The following is a 20,862-nucleotide window of genomic DNA, read 5'->3' as shown; positions in this document are numbered from 1 at the left end:
ACAATTTATAATGGCCAATTCACCTATCAACCTGCAAGTCTTTTTTTGGCTGTGGGAGGAAACCGGAGCACCCGGAGGAAACCCACGTAGACACAGGGAGAACTTGCAAACTCCACACAGGCAGTACCCAGAATTGAACCCGGGTCGCTGCAGCTATCTACATCCTCATTCTCTTGGGTGAAGACAGATGTGAAGTATTCATTCAACACCCTACCAATGTCCTCTGGCTCCACCCACAGATTTCCCCCTTGGTCCCCCTTGCTGGAAATACTCATCAGGTCTGGCAATATCTGGGGAGAGAGAAACAGAGTTAACGTTTCAGGTTGGAAAAGGTTGGAAGTGTAATAGTTTCTGAGCAAGTCAAAGGAGGAGGTGGAGAAGAAGAACAAAAGGGACAGTATGTATTAGAGCAGGGGGCAGGAGTGATTAAATGACAAAGATGTAATGGGACAAAGGCAAAGGGAGTGCTAATGGTTGTAGTGAAGGACAAAGCGTTAGTTCAAAGACAGTGTTAATGGCAGAATAATGAGCAGCTCTGTCCAAAAGCACAAATATGAAAAACAAGTTTAAGGCAGGCAACAAATAAAATAAAATAAAAAAAGGAAAAATTGTTGAACTCAGTGTTGAGTCCCGAAGGCTGTAGAGTGTCTAATTGGAAGTTGAGGTGCTCTTCCTTGAGTGAATGTCTCCGCTCAGTCCACAAGCATGTCCCCGAGCTTCCTGTTGTTTGCCATTTAATTCCCCACCCTGCTGTCATGCCCACATTTCTGTCCTCGGCCTGCTGCAGTGTTCCAGCGAACCTCAACCTCATCTTCCAATTAGGCACTGCACAGCCCTCTGGACTCAACATTGAGTTCACCAATTTCAGAGCATTGCTGGCTTTTTAAATTTTATTTTATTTTTTTAAGCATGTGCCTGTCTTAAACTTGTTTTTGCTTTGTACAGAGCCATGAACACTCTCTCTGGACTAATGCTTTGTCTTTTACTACAACTATTCGCATTCCCTTTGCCTTTGTTCCATGACATCTTTGTCATTTAATCTCTCCTGTCCTCCGTCCTATCATACACCTTCCCTTTTGTTCTTCTTCCCTCCTCCCCACTTTCACTTGCTCAAAGCCTATTATATTTCAAACCTTTGCCAGTTCTGATATAAGGTCACAGACCTGAAACGTTAACTGTTTCTCCCTCTGCAGATGCTGCCAGATCTGCTGAGTATTCCCAGCACTTTCTGTTAATCTTTTAAATGTTTTATTTGTCCTTAAAACATTCGCTACTTTAGGATGTTTCATTGTAATACTTAAGTCCACACATCAAAACTGGTATCTGTGTCGGCTGAGTGCCAATCAGTTCAACTGACCAGTCAGGCTTCGCAATTGCTCAGTCTCTGCTTTCGATATAACATCATCTTTCTGTGATGACCTAATGCAATTAACCGGGATGGAAGGAACTCTCTCTAAATAGGTTTGCTGATTTAAAGTTATTCTGTACCGACTCTGCTTAATATCTAAACCAGTATATTTCAAACAATTTTAAATTCTACTCTAATCTTATTAATAACACATCTCAAATTCCACAGTACCACCCCATAAGAAATCATCATCATGCATCATGAAGATGTCTGAAAGTTTTCCTTTATGCTACCAATAAAACATTGGGTGATCTGCTTTCAGTGGAACACAACCAATTTTCAGCAAAACAGATCTCACCGAAAAATACCACACCCTGGAACATTGTTTAGGCCATAGACCCATTTGTTTAGTTTCCATAGATTTCCTTTGCCTCTGCTACCTCTTAAGACGGTTCCAGAAACACTTCTCTCTGAAAGGTATCACCCTGCAGAAACGCATCTTTCACGTTGATTGATCTAAAATCCCATGAATATGTGGTCAAAAGATCTAAAAAAAATTTTAAGATTACTTTTCCAGTTATGGGAGATTCCACTCTAATATTTGTATCACCCAGTCGTTCTTCAAAACCCCTCGCAATGAACCTCACTTTAGCCTTGCAAGTTCCATCGGGAAGGACTTTTTCAGTACAAATCCATCTGTGTGACAAGGCTGGTTGACATTTATCTGGCACCTCAGAATAAACTCAGAACCTGGTCCAGAACCTTGCTGGGACATCATGGGGGACCACAGACTTCGCACTGGACAGTGGCCCTAGTTTGGACTGTTGTAGAAAACAGTTTTGTCTCATGGCCTGCAGCAGCCACTCAAGGATTGTGGACATGCAGCTAAATGCCACTCTGAGGACAGTGTCAGGGATGCTTAACTGCAGTCCAACTGAGTGGCTCCTGGTGCTCTCCCACATTGTCCCTCCTGCTTGCCATTTGCTGTGACACCATCATGTTGTGTGAGATGGAAAAAGTCATATGCAACATCGACCTTCCCACTCACAGAGACTTGGGAAACCCACCATGAAAGCGCTTAAAACCACACTAACCATTCTAAAAAACAGCAGCTAATATTCATGCAGCCTGCATCAACCCACTATCCAGATGGATGGAGTGGTGGGATGCATGCAGCATAAAGAACCAATACCTCATCACTGACCCAACAGCAGAGGTCCCTGGCTGACTTCAACTTCACTCGAAGGCAGTGGACAGCGCTCAACCGCATCGGCACAGGGCAAGAACAATGCAGAGACCTGCTCCATAAGAGGAAGATGAGGGACGACCTGAAGTGCGATTGTGGCTGTGAGTCCCACACCATGGAACACATCACATCAGACTGCCCACTGAGATCTGTTGTGGAAGGCACTTCCGTTCTCCACGCGGCAGGAGGCCATTGAATGGATTGTCAAACTAGACATCCCATTATAAGCTTTTCCCATCATATGAATGTAATAGCATTCCTTTTTTCTTTGCCTCTCTTGCTCATTTATCCTCAAGTTTATTGACAGCCGCCAAAACCTGACAATCTTGAGGACTCCTACTTTTAATTCTGTTACATGACTGTTGTGTGGCCTTTATTTCATTGTCTACTCTAATCAAGCTCCAGCTTCTACTTCCACTTTTACTACTGCAAGATCTCCCTCTTGCACTATTCCTTCTCCAGTTCATGATCATTTTATGACACAAAAGTCACTCCTGGACTCACTATCCCTACTTGCACTGCATTTTCTGACTTTCCACTCTTTCACCCTATTCTGCCAGTCGCTTCTTGGCCATCATCCTGAAGATTCAACCAATATTTAAACTTACCAGTAGCTTTTCCAACTCATCACACAACGTTGAACCGTTCACTAGACCCCTCTGGAATGTGTGTCACCCGAGAACCCACTCTGGGCATTGACCTATGGATGTGATAGCTCTGATATGTGTGTCATGATCACTCACATTACAACTATTCAGCACTTAACCTACCATATTCTGTTCCTCAGGACCCTCATCACAAAACACATGAGTATTTGATGTACAAAGTGCCCCATTTACTTCTGTCAGCTGCTCAGAGTCTGAGATTTTATAATTAGTTCCAATGAATCATGAGGAATGAACCTTAACAGTTTGATTGCCATGTTTCACAAGTACTGTTTTACTATCATGACCTTACTGGAGCCCTTCCTTTCCCTTTGCCCCTCTCTTTTATACTCTACCATTCTCCTGAACTGAACTCTATCTTGGATTTATGTTATACAATGCCTCAGTGCTCTATCAGTTCTCCGATACCTCAGCCATGACAAAAGCCTTTCTCCCTATGTGCAAAGCATTTAAATGTTCAGAAAAAACCACAATTAATTATAGTACCTTCTAGAGCAGGAGAACTATCACACAGAACAGAAGGTAATTTGGGGTGGCACCCATAGACTAGTTGGTAAGGATTAATTCCTCCAATCATCTGACAAGAATTCTATACATGAACAGCCCATGCCCGAGTGGTTGACAATCAATTGATCAATTTGTCAATCAAAGTTTTACACACCATGCCATCAATCACAGTATGATTTCTTTCAGAAAGACCATTGCTGAAAGGACTCTCAACTGCTGTATTCATGACAATGATATTCATATTCTCTGAACTCATCATTAGAGAATTTGCCTCCATTATCAGACAAAAGCTTTGCTGGTCTCTGAAGTCCAGTCCCTGACAATTTTTCCATAATTTTATTGACAATTTTTTTTTTACTATGTACATGGCAGATGGGAATATAATGTGAATAAGTGTGAAGTTATCCACTGGTAGAAAAAACAAAAATGCAGAGTATTTCCTAAATGGTGAGAGATTGGGAAGTGTTGATATCCAAAGGGACCTGGGTGTCCTTGTTCATGACTCACTAAAAGTGAGCATGCAGTTGCAGCAAGCAATTAGGAAGGCAAACGGTATGTTGGCCTTCTTCACAAGGGGTTTTGAGTACAGAAGCCTTGCTGCAATTGTATAGAGCCTTGGTGAGACTACACTTGGAGTATTGTGTACAGTTTTGGTGGTCTCATCTAAGGAAGGATATACTTGCCATAGAGGGAGTGCAATGGATGTTCCCCAGACGAATCCTTGGGATGGCAGGATTATCTGATGAGGAGAGATTGAGAAAACTGGGCCTTTATTCTCTAGAGTTTTGCAGAATGTGAGGTGATCTCATTGAAGCTTACAAAATTCTTACAGGGCGTGACAGTGTGGATGCGGATTGGATGTTTCCCATGGCTGGTAAGTTTAGAACAAAAGGACACAGTCTCAGAATAAGGGGCAGGCCATTTAACACTGAGATGAGGAGGAATTTCTTTACTCAGAGGGTGGTGCATCTGAGGAATTCTCTACCCCAGAGAGCTGTGGGAGCTCAGTCATTGTGTGTGTTTAAAGCAGAGATTGGCAGATTTCTAAATACAAATGACATAAGGAGATATGAGGATAGAGTGGAAAAAAGGCATTGAAGTGGATGATCAGCCATGATTGTATTAAATGGTGGAGCAAGCTCGATGGGCTGAATGTTCTACTCCTGCTCCTATGTTCCTATTAATGGAAAAATACGAATTCTCGTAGCCAGATCAATAAAATGTAAGATGAAAATATTTGTGTCTCTGCCCTATATCTTTAGATCCATGGCAACTACCTTGTTTAAGTCACATGCTAATGGGAGGCTTACAGTAGGACGTGACTGCATCCTCCAATACTTCTTACAAATTTCACAATTCTCATTAATCTCTTCTATGAGCCTTGTGTACTCTTCATCAACCACATGGGCATCTCCTGGCAGAAATTTTAACTGTTAACAAGTAGGGTGAGCAATTTGTCTATGTAACCTTTTAGTCAATTTGTTTTTTCTTTCCTATCCTCATCACCAAATAAAGGACAGCATTCCATTAGCCTTCTTTATTGCTTCCTGTACCTGTATACTAACCTTTTGTGACTCATGCACTAGAACACCGAGATCCCTCTGCACCTCAGAATTCCGCAGTCGTTCCCCATTTAAAAAATACTCTGCTTTTTTTATTCTTCCTGCCAAAGTGAACAAGTTCACATTTTCCCACATTATACTCCATCTGTGAGATTTTTGCCCATTGACTCAACCTATCTATATCGGTCTGCAACCTCCCTATGTCCTCTTCACAACATACTTTCCTACCTATCTTTGTGTCATCTGCAAATTTGGCTACCATGCCATCGCTCCCCTCATCTAAGTCATTGATATAAATTGTAAAAAGTTGAGGCCCCAGCACAGACCCCTGCGGGACTCCACTTGTCACATCCTGCCAATTAGAAAAGGCTCCATTTATGCATACTCTGTTTTCTGCCAGTCAGCCAATCTTCTATCCATGCTAATATGTTACCCACTACACCATGAACTCCTACTTTGCGCAATAACCTTTGATGTGGCACTTTGTCCAATGCCTTCTGGAAATCCAAGTACAGTACGTCAACGGGCTCCCCTTTATCTGCAACGCATGTTACTCCCTCAAAGAACTCCAATAAATTGGTTAAACATGATTTCCCTTTCAGAAAACCATGCTGACTATTCCCGATTACCTTGAGTTTTTCTAAGTGCCCAGCTATAGCCTCCTTAATGATCGATTCTAACACCTTCCCCAGGACAGACGTCAAGCTGACTGGCCTATAGTTACTTGTTTTGCACCCCCCCACTTCATGAATAGAGGGGTTATATTTGCACTTTCCAGTCTGATGGAACCTTTTCAGAATCTAGCAAATTTTGAAAAATTAACACCAACGCATCTTCTACCTCATTATCCACCTCTTTTAAGACCCTAGGATGAAGCCCATCAGGACCCGAGGACTTGTCAGCTCGCAGCACCATTAGTTTGGTCAGTACCGCTTCCCCGGTGATTGTAATTTCACCAAGTTCCTCTCTTCCTTCCACCTCCTGATTTACAGCTATTACTGGAATGCTTTTATATTCTCTTTGGTGAAGAGGGAAGCAAAATATTTGTTCATTTCATCCGCCATTTCCTTATTATCTACTATTAGTTCCCCATTCTCACTCCCTAGAGGACCAACACTCACTTTACTTACTCTTTTCCTTTTTAAATACCTGTAGAAACTCTTGCTATCTGTTTTTACATTTCTAGCTAGCTTCCTCTCATATTCTAATTTCATTCTCCTGATTAATCTTTTAGTCATTCACTGCTGTTCTTTATAGTCTGACCAATCAGCTGACCTGCCACTCATCTTTGCACAATTATGTGCTTTTTCCTTAAGTTTGATACTTTCCTTAACTTCTTTAGTTAACCACGGATGGTGGGTCCTCCCCTTTTCTTTATAGTAGCAATATACTTATTCTGAGTATTCTGAAATATCCTCTGAAATTTCTGCCACTGCTTCTCTATTGATCTATCTCCTAGCCTAGTAACCCAGTTCACTTCAGCTAGCTCAGCTTTCATGCCTACATAGTTGCCCTTATTTAAGTTTAAAATACTAGCCTTGGATCCACTCTTTCTTTCAAACTGGATGTAAAATTCAATCATATTGTGGTTGCTGCTACCTTGAGGTGTCTTTACTCTGAGGCCATTAATTAATCCTGTCACATTACACAATACCAAGTCTAATATAACCTACTCTCTGGTTGGTTCCAGAACGTGCTGCTCTAAGAAACCATCTTGAAAGCATTCTATGAACTCCTCATCCAGGCTTCTATTGCCAATCTGATTTTTCCAGTTTATATGTAGATTAAAATCACCCATGATCATTGCCGTCCCTTTATCACAAGCACCCAATATTTCTTCCTGGATACTTCCTCCTACATTGTGGTTACTGTTAGGGGGCCTGTAGACCACTCCCACTAGTGACTTCTTTCCCCTACTATTCCTCATCTCCACCTAAATTGATTCTACATCCTGATCTCCTGAACCAAGGTCATCTCTAACTATTGCACCAATGCCATCCTTGATTAACAGTGCTACCCCTCCATCTTTACCTAGCTTCCTATTCTTCTTGAATGCTATATGCTCCTCAAAATTGAGGACCCAATCCTTGTCATCCTGCAACCACGTCTCCGTAATGGCTATCAGATCGTATTTATTTACTTCAATGTGCGTCTACTTGGTTATGAATGCTACATGCATTCAGATACACAGCCTTTAGTTTTGTCTTTTTGTTATCTTTGTAACATCTAGTCTTGACTGTTCCTTCCTGCCATTCTCTGACCTTCATTTCCCATATTACTGTTCTACTCTCCTGCCTTGACCCTATCCACAGATTATTACCCTTGAGGTTCTGCTCTTCAATTTGTTGCCTAACTCCTCATACTGTCTAAGCAGAACCTCTTTCCTAGTCTTAACTATGTCGTTGGTACCGACATGGACCATGACAACGGGATCCTCCCCCTTCCACTCCCAAGTTTCTATCCAGCCCTGGGCAGATGTCCCGAACCCTGGCACCGGGCAGGCAGCACAGCCTTCTGGACTCGCGCTCTCGGCTGCACAGAACTGTGTCAATCCCGCTCGCTATACTATCCCTGACTACCACTACATTCCTTTTTGCTCCCCCCGCTTGAATGGCTTCCTGTACCACAGTGCCATGGCCAGTCTGCTCATCCACCTTGCAGACCTCACTTTCATCCACACAGGTTGAGAGTACCCCAAACCTGTTTCATAATTGTAAAATCTGAGGCTCCTCCACTACTGTCTGCTCGGTCCCTTTACCTGCCTCACTCACGGTCACATCCCCCTGTCCCTCACTGCAGACCAAAACAGATGACCCTGTTCTAAGAGGTGTGATCGTTCTCCAGAGCAATGTGTCCAGGTATTTGTCCCCCTCCCTTATGTTGCGCGGTGTTTGCAGTTCAGCTTCCAGATCAGTAATCCCGATCCCGAATTCCTCTAGCTGCTTACACTCTCTGTAGTTGTGTTTGTCCTGGATCGCCTTGGCATCCGGGAGCTCCCACATACCACAGCTGCAACATAAGCCCTGTCCTGCCATTGTTACTTATGCTATTAGTTAATTTACTTTAATTAATTTCTTAATTAACTTGGAATAATTCCTATGTATTGTAGAATTTACTGTGTTTATTAAATGCTAAAACCACCTTCAACAAAAGTTATACTTTTCTTGATTACACAAATATGTAGACCTTCCTACTGGCAATAGACCTTACCAATGCTAATAAAGCTTACTACTATTAGTAAACCTTACAAATACTCATACACCCGAATTATACTTAATACAGTTTAAAGGGATCAAAGGATATGGGGTGAAAGCGGGAACAGGTTACTGAGTTGGATGATCAGTCATGATCATAATGAATGGCGGGGCAGGCTCGAAGGGCCGAAGGGCCTCCTCCTCCTATTTTCTATGTTTCACCTGATGCCATTAATACATGTCCAACACTCTGATGAGAAACATCAGGTTTTGTTAAGGGAATACAGTAATGTCCTGACTGGGTAAACTGCAGATCATCTAATTTCCCCCCCAAAAATTTACCATATCATAGTCCATGTCAAGTTTCATTTGTGCCTTTTTCAAGGAAAGTTTACTCAACTGCAAAAGTATCTCACGAGAGACGACATCCGAACTTAGAAAATGGCTTACTCCAGATATTTTACGTGGAATTGCAAGTCTGTTTAGTAACCTCAATGCATTTTCATTGCCAAACTTAGAGCAAGTGGGAATTTTATATTCCTTAACCTTGTGTCGATCCTCACTACTTAGTGAATCAAGGTCACATTTTAACCAATCTATCCGACATAAATTGAAGTACATGTACAGTCTAATACTGCACAATTTTAAAGGAGTACTCGACTAATACATTCATTGGAAGATTACAACTCTTTGTGACCAGTATAATTAGAGAGCAATTGTACCCTGATGATTTGAACTTGCTTTCTACCTTTTTTAAACTGGCCACTTGTATTTTAGTTTTATGTCTGAAAAAGAAGTCATGGTTTCCAACCTCTAACTTGAGGCAACCATCCTCTGCTACTATTTCACAACTCAGATAGCCAGGTGGTGAAATGATAGAACACTGGAGCCGAGTCTATTCACTTACAAGCTTTTATTTACAGAGACATACCTTACATACCATGCACCTTCAACCATCAACTCCTACATACATATGATCAAAGGTGAGACCCCAGTTAATACCGAGTACATGAATACAATTAACACCCAATTGATCTACAATTAGCAGGCATGTTTTGGATAAATTGCAAGCGTATTGTTTGCAGAGAAAACACGAAAAGTTGTTGAAGTCGTTCAAGTAGGCAGCTCACCACCACCTTCTCAAAGGCAATTAGGGAAGGGCAATAAATGCTGGCCTGGCCAGCGATGCCCACATCCCATGAACAAATAATAAAAAAAGTAGGGTGCTCTTTGCCCGACAGATATTCTCAGCGAGCTGTCACACAGTGTGAAGCGACTGACACTAAGATAGAAGCAGAAAATTACAACAAGACATGGACAAGACATTGACAGATAAACCCACTCATTGCCCGTGCCCTTCAGTATCCCATCGAGTCTAATCTGACTCTCCCCCTCACCCTTCAATATCCCACCCAGTCTAATCCCACTCTCCCCCTCACTCCCCACACCCTTTAATATCCCACCGAGTCTAATCCCACTCTCCCCCTCACCTTTTAATATCCCACCCATCTAATCCCACTCTCCCCCTCACTCCCCACACCCTTTAATATCCCACCGAGTCTAATCCCACTCTCCCCCTCACCTTTTAATATCCCACCCAGTCTAATCCCACTCTCCCCCTCACTCCCCACACCCTTTAATATCCCACCGAGTCTAATCCCACTCTCCCCCTCACCTTTTAATATCCCACCCAGTCTAATCCCACTCTCCCCCTCACTCCCCACACCCTTTAATATCCCACCGAGTCTAATCCCACTCACCCCCTCACTCCCCACACCCTTTAATATCCCACCGAGTCTAATCTATTCTCCCCCTCACTCCCCACACCCTTTAATATCCCACCGAGTCTAATCCCACTCACCCCCTCACTCCCCACACCCTTTAATATCCCACCGAGTCTAATCTATTCTCCCCCTCACTCCCCACACCCTTTAATATCCCACCCTATCTAATCCCGCTCTCCCCCTCATCTTTTAATATCCCACCCATCTAATCCCACTCTCCCCCTCACTCCCCACACCCTTTAATATCCCACCGAGTCTAATCCCACTCACCCCCTCACTCCCCACACCCTTTAATATCCCACCGAGTCTAATCTATTCTCCCCCTAACTCCCCACACCTTTTAATATCCCACAGAGTCTAATTCCACTCTCCCCCTTCCTCCCCACTCCCTTTAATATCCCACCCAGTCGAATCCCACTCACCCTCCCCGTACCCTTTAATATCCCACCCAGTCTAATCCCACTCTCCACCCTCACTCCCCACACCCTTTCATATCCCTCCCTTCCAATCCCACGCTCCCACTCACTATCCACTCCCTTTAATATCCAACCCAGTTTCATCCCCCTGTCCCCCTCACTCCCCACACCCTTTAATATCACACCCAGCTAATCCCACTCCCCTCCTCACTCACCACACCCTTTAATATCCCACCCAGTCGAATACCACTCTCCTCCTCACTCCCCACACACTTTAATCTCCTACCCAGTCTAATCCCACTCTCCTGCTCTCTCCCAACACCCTTTAAAATCCCACCCAGTCGAATCCCACTCTCCCCCTCACTCCCCACAGCCTTTAATATCCCACCCAGTCTAATCCCACTCTCCCTCTCACTCCCCATACACTTCAATATCCCACCCAGTCTAATCCCACTATCCCCCTCACTCCCCACACCCTTTAATATCCCACCCAGTCTAATCCCACTCTCCACACCCTTTAATATCCCACCCAGTCTAACCCCACTCTCCCCCTCACTCCCCACACCCTTTAATATCCCACCCAGTCTAATCCCACTCGCCCGCTCACTCCCCACACCCTTTAATATCCCACCCAATCTAATCCCACTCTCCCTCTCACTCCCCACACCCTTTAATATCCCACCCAGTCTAATCCCACTCTCCTGCTCACTCCCAGCACCCTTTAATATCCCACCCAGTCTAATCCCAGTCTCCCCCTCACTCCCCACACCCTTTAATATCCCACCCAGTCTAATCCCACTCTCCCCCTCACTCCCCACACCCTTTAATATCCCACCCAGTTTAATCCCACTCTCCCCCTCACTCCCCACATCCTTTAATATCCCACCCAGTCTAATCCCACTCTCCCTCTCACTCCCCACACCCTTTAATATCCCACCCAGTCTAATCCCACTCTCCCCCTCACTCCCCACACCCTTTAATATCCCACCCAGTTTAATCCCACTCTCCCCCTCACTCCCCACACCCTTTAATATCCCACCCAGTCTAATCCCACTCTCCCGCTCACTCCCAACACCCTTTAATATCCCACCCAGTCTAATCTCACTCTCCCCCTATCTGCCAACACCATTTAATATCCCACCCAGTCTAATCCCACTCTCCTGCTCACTCCCCACACCCTTTAATATCCCACCCTATCTAATCCCGCTCTCCCCCTAACTCCCCACACCTTTTAATATCCCACAGAGTCTAATTCCACTCTCCCCCTTCCTCCCCACTCCCTTTAATATCCCACCCAGTCGAATCCCACTTACCCTCCCCGTACCCTTTAATATCCCACCCAGTCTAATCCCACTCTCCACCCTCACTCCCCACACCCTTTCATATCCCTCCCTTCCAATCCCACGCTCCCACTCACTATCCACTCCCTTTAATATCCAACCCAGTTTCATCCCCCTGTCCCCCTCACTCCCCACACCCTTTAATATCGCACCCAGTCGAATCCCACTCCCCTCCTCACTCACCACTCCCTTTAATATCCCACCCAGTCTAATCCCACTCTCCTCCTCATGCCCCACACCCTTTAATCTCCCACCCAGTCTAATCCCACTCTCCTGCTCACTCCCAACACCCTTTAAAATCCCACCCAGTCTAATCCCACTCTCCCCCTCATTCCCCACAGCCTTTAATCTCCCACCCAGTCTAATCCCACTCTCCTGCTCACTCCCAACACCCTTTAAAATCCCACCCAGTCTAATCCCACTCTCCTGCTCATGCCCCACACCCTTTAATCTCCCACCCAGTCTAATCCCACTCTCCTGCTCACTCCCAACACCCTTTAAAATCCCACCCAGTCGAATCCCACTCTCCCCCTCATTCCCCACAGCCTTTAATATCCCACCCAGTCTAATCCCACTCTCCACACCCTTTAATATCCCACCCAGTCTAATCCCACTCTCCCCCTCACTCCCCACACCCTTTAATATCCCACCCAGTCTAATCCCACTCTCCCCTTCATTCTCCACACCCTTTAATATCCCACCCAGTCTAACCCCACTCTCCCCTTCACTCCCCACACCCTTTAATATCCCACCCAGTCTAATCCCACTCTCCCTCTCACACCCCACACCCTTTAATATCCCACCCAGTCTAATCCCACTCTCCTGCTCACTCCCAGCACCCTTTAATATCCCGCCCAGTCTAATCCCACTCTCCCCATCACTCTCCACTCCCTTTAATATCCCACCCAGTCTAATCCCAGTCTCCCCCTCACTCCCCACACCCTTTAATATCCCACCCAGTCTAATCCCACTCTCCCCCTCACTCCCCACACCCTTTAATATCCCACCCAGTTTAATCCCACTCTCCCCCTCACTCCCCACACCCTTTAATATCCCACCCAGTCTAATCCCACTCTCCCTCTCACTCCCCACACCCTTTAATATCCCACCCAGTCTAATCCCACTCTCCCCCTATCTGCCAACACCATTTAATATCCCACCCAGTCTAATCCCACTCTCCCTCTCACTCCCCACACACTTTAATATCCCACCCAGTCTAATCCCACTCTTCTGCTCACTCCCAACACCCTTTAATATCCCACCCAGCCTAATCCCGTTCTCCCAAGCACTTTTCATAACTTCTTTTATAACTTCTTTCAGGGAACTGTCAGTCCATCTGAAAACGATTCCCATGGAACAATGGACAAGGGTGTGAGTGCTTTTATGTGTGAGATGACTTGCTAAAGATGTTAACTGAAGTTTTGCATCACTTGTATTCTCCTGGCAAGTGTCGTTTGGGTTTATTTTAAATGTTTTTTCACGCTCTCATTAATTGTGGTTGACGATTGTGCCAGTTCACTGCAATCAGGAGCCTCGCACCACCCCGCCCCAGCCCAAACATGTGCCAGCTCAGATTTCAGTTCCTTTTTTTATTTACATCTATCTTACCCTTTTAAAAATTGCATAAAAATTACTGCAAAGAGGAAGCATTCTTCAGAGACCTGGTGCGCTCATTGTTCCACCGCGGGAGCTAACTGTTTGTAAATAGATAAGAGAAGGGGATATATCTCAGTGCTCAGGACTGGACACTGTCCATGTACAGTGTCCCTCTGTACTTGTGAAGAATGCCTCGGACAATCACTTTTTGAAATGTTTAATCATTGTTGTACAAAATACATGCAGATATTTATCTAAAGCATCAGTTATGGCTCAGTGGGAAGCAAACTTAACCTTGAATCAGAAGGTCATGGCTTCATTCTCACTTCAGACACTTGAGCACAAAGTCCAGCATGGCACTACCAGGATAGTACTGGGGGAGTGCTGCACTGTCAGAGGGTCAGTACTGAGGGAGTGCTGCACTGTCAGTGGGTCAGTACTGAGGGAGTGCTGCACTGTCAGAGGGTCAGTACTGAGGGAGTGCTGCACTGTCGGGGGGTCAGTACTAAGGGAATGCTGCACTGTCAGAGGGTCAGTACTGAGGGAGTGCTGCACTGTCAGAGGGTCAGTACTGAGGGAGTGCTGCACTCAGTGGGTCAGTACTGAGGGAGTGCTGCACTGTCAGTGGGTCAGAACTGAGGGAGTGCTGCACTGTCAGTGGGTCAGACCTGAGGGAGTGCTGCACTGTCAGAGGGTCAGTACTGAGGGAGTGCTGCACTGTCAGAGGGTCAGTACTGAGAGAGTGCTGCACTGTCGGAGGGTCAGTACTGAGGGAGTGCTGCGCTGTCGGAGGGTCAGTACTGAGGGAGCGCTGCACTGACAGAGGGTCAGTACTGAGGGAACACTGCACTGTCGGATGGTCAGTACTGAGGGAGTGCTGCGCTGTCGGAGGGTCAGTACTGAGGGAGCGCTGCACTGTCGGAGGGTCACCACTGAGAGAGTGCTGCACTGTCGTAGGGTCAGCACTGAGGAAGTGCTGCACTGTCGTAGGGTCAGTACTGAGGAAGTGCCGCACTGTAGAGGGACAGTACTGAGGAAGTGCCGCACTGTAGAGGGACAGTTCTGAGGGTGTGCTGCACTGTCGGAGGGTCAGTACTGAGGGTGTGCTGCACTGTCAGAGGTCAGTACTGAAGGCGCGCTGCACTGTCAGAGGGTCAGTACTGAGGGAGCGCTGCACTGTCAGAGGGTCAGTACTGAGGGAGTGCTACACTGTCAGATGGTCAGTACTGAGGGAGTGCTGCACTGTCGGAGGGTCAGTACTGAGGGAGTGCTACACTGTCAGAGGGTCAGTACTGAGGGAGCGCTACACTGTCAGAGGGTCAGTACTGAGGGAGTGCTGCACTGTCGGAGGGTCAGTACTGAGGGAGCGCTACACTGTCAGAGGTCAGTACTGAAGGCGCGCTGCACTGTCAGAGGGTCAGTACTGAGGGAGCGCTGCACTGTCAGAGGGTCAGTACTGAGGGAGTGCTACACTGTCAGATGGTCAGTACTGAGGGAGTGCTGCACTGTCGGAGGGTCAGTACTGAGGGAGTGCTACACTGTCAGAGGGTCAGTACTGAGGGAGCGCTACACTGTCAGAGGGTCAGTACTGAGGGAGTGCTGCACTGTCGGAGGGTCAGTACTGAGGGAGCGCTACACTGTCAGAGGGTCAGTACTGAGAGAGCGCTACACTGTCAGAGGGTCAGTACTGAGGGAGTGCTGCACTGTCGGAGGGTCAGTACTGAGGGAGCGCTACACTGTCAGAGGGTCAGTACTGAGGGAGTGCTACACTGTCAGAGGGTCAGTACTGAGGGAGTGCTGCACCGTCGGACGGTCACTACTGAGGGAGTGCTGCACCATCGGAGGGTCCGTACTGAGGGAGTGCTGCACTGTCGGAGGGTCAGTACTGAGGGAGCGCTACACTGTCAGAGGGTCAGTACTGAGGGAGCGCTACACTGTCAGAGGCTCAGTACTGAGGGAGTGCTGCACTGTCGGAGGGTCAGTACTGAGGGAGCGCTACACGGTCAGAGGGTCAGTACTGAGGGAGTGCTGCACTGTCAGAGGGTCAGTACTGAGGGAGTGCTACACTGTCAGAGGCTCAGTACTGAGGGAGTGCTGCACTGTCGGAGGGTCAGTACTGAGGGAGAGCTGCACTGTCAGAGGGTCAGTACTGAGGGATTGCTGCACTGTCGGAGGTTCAGTACTGAGGGACTGCTGCACTGTCAGAGGGTCAGTACTGAGAGTGTGCTACACTGTCGGAGTGTCAGTCTTGAGGGAGCGCCGCACTGTTGTAGGGTCAGTACTGAGGAGGAGATGCACTTTCGGGTGGTCGGTGCTGAGGGAGCGCTGCACCATTGGAGGGTCAGTACTGAGGGTGCGCTGCTCTGTCAGAGGGTCAGTACTGACGGAGTGCTGCACTGTCAGAGGATCAGTACTGATGGAGTGCTGCACCGTCGGAGGGTCAGTACTGAGGGAGCGCTGCACCATTGGAGGGTCACTACTGAGGGAGTGCTGCACTGTCAGAGGGTCAGTACTGAGGGAGTGCTGCACTGTCGGAGGGTCATTATTGACAGAGTGCTGCACTGTCGGAGGGTCAGTACTGAGGGAGCGCTGTACTGTCAGAGGGTCTGTACTGAGGACACACTTGACTATCGGAGGGTCAGTACCGAGGGACCACTGCACTTTCGGAGGGTCAGTACTGAGCTGGTGCTGCACTTTCGGCTGGTCGGCTCTGAGGGAACGCTGCACAGTCCAAGGGGGAGTATTGAGGGAGTGCTGCAATATCGGAAGGCTAGCACTGAGGGTGCACTGCACCCTCAGAGGGTCAGTACTGAGGGAGTGCTGCATTGTTGTAGGGACATTTCTGAGTGTGCTGTGGAGTCGCAGGGAGTACTGCGCTGTTTATGTTGCTGTCTTTCAGCTGAGACAGTAAACAGACGCCCCATCTGCCCTCTCAGGTGGAAGTAAAAGACCCCACTGACAATATTCTGAGTAAAGTAGTGAAGAAAGAAGATTCCCCAGTATCGTGGCCAATAATTTTCCCTTAACGAACATTATTAAAACAGATAAACTGCTGATTAATATCATTACTGATTGTGAGATCCTGCTCTGTGTAAATTGGCTACTGCGTTTCCTACATTACAACAGTATCTCATTGGCTATGGAGTGCTTTTGGGTGTCAAGCCAGTCTTTCTTCGATATTTTTCTTTGAATAATATGTACATCTTGTGTATGCATGAACTTGTTGTATAATTGCCCTAATTACTTACATCTATTATAGAATTTCCATCACGCCTGCCTGTCACTATGCTTGTCACACTATACTGCCCTGCCTTCCTGTCACCTCACCCTGTCACCTCTCCCTGTCACCTCACCCTGTCACCTCACCCTGTCACCTCACCCTGTCACCTCTCCCTGTCACCTCTCCCTGTCACCTCACCCTGTCACCTCACCCTGTCACCTCTCCCTGTCACCTCACCCTGTCACCTCACCCTGTCACCTCTCCCTGTCACCTCACCCTGTCACCTCACCCTGTCACCTCACCCTATCACCTCACCCTGTCACCTCTCCCTGTCACCTCACCCTGTCACCTCACCCTGTCACCTCTCCCTGTCACCTCTCCCTGTCACCTCACCCTGTCACCTCACCCTGTCACCTCTCCCTGTCACCTCTCCCTGTCACCTCTCCCTGTCACCTCTCCCTGTCACCTCTCCCTGTCACCTCACCCTGTCACCTCACCCTGTCACCTCACCCTGTCACCTCTCCCTGTCACCTCACCCTGTCACCTCACCCTGTCACCTCTCCCTGTCACCTCTCCCTGTCACCTCTCCCTGTCACCTCACCCTGTCACCTCACCCTGTCACCTCACCCTGTCACCTCACCCTGTCACCTCTCCCTGTCACCTCACCCTGTCACCTCACCCTGTCATATCTGCCTGTTTCGCCTGCCTGTCAACTTGAGTATAATTGGGTGATCTGGAATGCGCTGACTGAATAGGTGGAGGAAGCAGGTTCAATAGTAACTTTCAAAAGAGAATTTGGTGAATACTTGAAAAGAAAAATTGGGACTAATTGAATAGCTCTTCCAAAGAACTGGCACAGGGTATGATGGGCTGAATGGTCTCTTGTGCCTTGAGATTCTGTGATCTCCCTTTCGCTTCTACCAACTCCCACCCCTAACCAACATCTTCATCACTGAGCACTGGATCCTAAATGTCAATTTCTCCGTTATAACCATGACCTGCATCTCAAAGGCACTCATAACCTGCCAGCTCATCGTACGAGTAAGATCCTGACCCATACCCACCTCATTGCACTACCTGCGCTGACACACAGCATCAGCCCCACGCAAAACAACAGCAGGTGAACTGGCTGCCAGACGTCATACATCCAAATCCAATCAATCAATGATGATGGTATCAGTGGGCTATTAGCAGAACAGGGCTGTGAAAACTGCTGGGTAAAAACACAACTGGTTTACTCAGATCTGACAGTGTCAGGAGCTTCTGTCTTCTACACATGACCCCTAATCCAAACTATATCGTTCACTCTTATAGTCACCTGAGGTGTCCCATCACTGTTCAGGGTAACCAGGGATGGGCAATAAATGAAACCTTGTCACTGCCACTCACATCTCCAGTATAAATATTCAAAAAAATTACTCAATGTCAATATTTTAAAGATCTTTCTGCTTGATGGACACCCAGAAAATACTGGCTTCACTCTTGAAGACCATGGGCCCTTCGTGTTGCCAGAGTCTAGTTTGAAACGACAGCGGGGTATTGGGAATTATTGGAGGTTTGTGTGTCCTGCAGGCAGTGGGTGACTTTGTTCGAGGAATTGGGTCTTGGCTCTGCTCTCTGGAAATCTCTTCTACTTCTAGGAAAAAGCAAGTATGTGGGGTTATTGGGTCAACATGGAGAAGAAGGTGTTTTATCAAAGGTATCCCGAACCTTGCAGTCTCATTCCCTTCGACTCAATGCTGCTCCTGTCAACTGTGCTGAGGCTGGTGAAGGAGATTGGAACAGTGTCCTTAGAATTAGAGTTAGGCCATTCAGGAAGCACTCCTTCAGACAGGTGTGTGGAAGTCTGGAACTTTACCCCACAAAAGGCTGTGGAAGTCTGGGGATCAATCAGAGCTTTGACTGGGATTGATTACATTTTGTTGGATAAAGGCATCAAGGGATATGAAACATCAGTGATAAATAGAGTTAAGATATATTCATCCATGATTATTTTGAATGGTGGAACAGGCTCGAAGGGCTGAATGGCCTCCTCCTGTTCCTATGGTCAGCACAGCACCATGGTGAAGTTGGAGTTTAGTCACAGGGTTGGGGATCTGGGGAGGTGGTTGATTGCAAGCTGACTGTTTGATGATATCCCTTTTTTCAGGCAGGTAAGAAGACCCTGGATGAAAGGCGATCAAGCCTAGATGCAGAGATAGACTCACTGACCAGCATCTTGGCCGACCTGGAGAGCAGCTCACCATACCAGCCCCGCCCACGGCAGGTAAGGCGTTTGCCAGACTAGCTGCTTAATCCAGTGGTGAATGTTAGAATACGGTCAGCGCAGATAACAAATGCTTTTGTGTAATTCAGGCACATGGTGCACTGAGATTTATTCATCGTCCTGAATTCAAAGCAAGCAGGTATTGAATATTACTAAGAGGTTCCCCAGGGCACCTTTCCCACTCCTCAGTAATTACCTGTTCAGGAGAAAAGTAGGATTTGGCTGAGCTAGAGGATTTGGCGAGAAACTAGGCTGGCAACAGAGAACTGGAAGTAACACAGGCAGCTAGTTAGATAAACAGGCAGGGTCCTTGTACTGGCACTTTAACAACCGGCTGCTGGAGGATGAGCGATTCCAAGACTCATTCCCTCAATTCTGGGCCGACTGGAGAAGGAAGCAGGGGTCCTTTCCCTCCTTGAGGCTATGGTGGGATGTGGGCAAAACTCACATCCGTGTCTTCTGTCAGGAGTGCGTGAAGGGGTCGACCAAGAGTTGGGAAGCCAAGATTGGGCACCTGGAGAGGGAGGTGCTCGACTTGGAGTCCCGCCTTGGTCACGCCGTCGTGGACCTGGCCCTGTGACAGGCATACAAAGAGAAGGGCGCGCTGAGGGACCTGCAGCTCATAGGGTCCCGAGGCGCGTACGTGAGGTCATGGATCCAGATCCTGGAAGATTTGGTCCGCGCCTCACCCTTCTTCTACTCGCTGAAAAATGGCGGGGGGTCCGTAAACAGCTTGTTGAGCTGCTGGCTGACGACGGATCCTCCATCACGGATCAGGAGGGAATGGCCCTCTTGGTCCGCACCTATTACGGCACATTGTTCTCTCCAGGTCCGTCCAGCGAGGACGCATGCAGAGTCTTGTGGGAGGACCTGCCAAAGGTCAGCCTGGAGGGTGCCAAAGGACTGGAGGCTCCACTCACGTTGGCGGAGCTGACTGACGCCCTCCACCAGCTCTCGAGGGGCAGATCAGGGGGGGCTGGACAGGCTAGTTCCTCAGGGCGTTCCGGAATGTCCTAGGGGACTATTATGCGCAGATCCTAGGGGAAAGACTGGCGGCCGGGGAGGTGCCCCTCTCGTGGCACAGGGCAGTAATCATCCTGCCGCCTAAGAAGGGTGATCTACGCTTGTTTAGGAACTGGCATCCGGTCTCCCTCCTCAGCACGGATTATCAGATCTTTGCCCAGGCTATGTCTACCCACCTGGGCTCTGTGCTGGCCCACATGATCCACCCTGAACAGTTTATCCAGTCCCGGGCCGGTCCATCCAGGATAACATCCACCTGGTCCGGGACCTGATCCATCTTTCCCAGAGGACTGGTCTGTCGGTCGCCTTTCTCTCCCCCGATCAGGAGAAGGCGTTCGACAGGGTGGATCACAGATATCTTTTTGGGACTCTGTGCGCATTTGGACTCGGGCTGCATTTTGTGGTCCGAATCCGACTTTTATACTCTGCCGCAGAGTTTCTGGTCAAAGTTAACGGGTCCTTGATGGCGCCCCTTCGCTTTGGGAGAGGAGTACATCTGGGATGCCCCATGTCTGGCCATTATATACCATCTGTGTAGAGCCATTCCTGTGCCTGCTTCACAGGAAGTCGACAGGTTTGGCTCTGCGTGAGCCGGCCATGCGGGTCGTCCTCTCAGCTTTCGCCGACAAAGTGCTCCTTATGGTCACAAATCCCGTTGACTTGCGGAGGATACACGAGTGCCAGCAAACCTTTTC

The 20,862-nt window shown here is 47.6% G+C and overlaps 1 protein-coding gene across 11 annotated transcripts in view; it reads left to right on the top strand.

Moving 5' to 3' along the window:
* lpp (LIM domain containing preferred translocation partner in lipoma) overlaps window positions 1-20,862 on the top strand; it is a 621,439-nt gene that overhangs the window by 314,511 nt on the left and 286,066 nt on the right. For all 11 annotated transcript variants that reach the window (XR_010976005.1, XM_068042851.1, XM_068042848.1 and 8 more), the window contains one exon: window positions 19,028-19,144. Coding sequence is in view for 10 of the 11 variants with exons in the window: in XM_068042851.1 (XP_067898952.1) it covers window positions 19,028-19,144 (117 nt within the window). In the remaining variant the exon portion in view is untranslated. The remainder of the gene's footprint in view (window positions 1-19,027; window positions 19,145-20,862) is intronic.

Source organism: Heterodontus francisci, chromosome 11 (genome assembly GCF_036365525.1).
Source record: "Heterodontus francisci isolate sHetFra1 chromosome 11, sHetFra1.hap1, whole genome shotgun sequence".
NCBI classification, from domain to species: Eukaryota; Metazoa; Chordata; class Chondrichthyes; order Heterodontiformes; family Heterodontidae; genus Heterodontus; species Heterodontus francisci.
The sequence above is the reverse complement of the archived record's forward strand: the minus strand, read 5'-3'. Positions and strand labels throughout refer to the sequence as shown.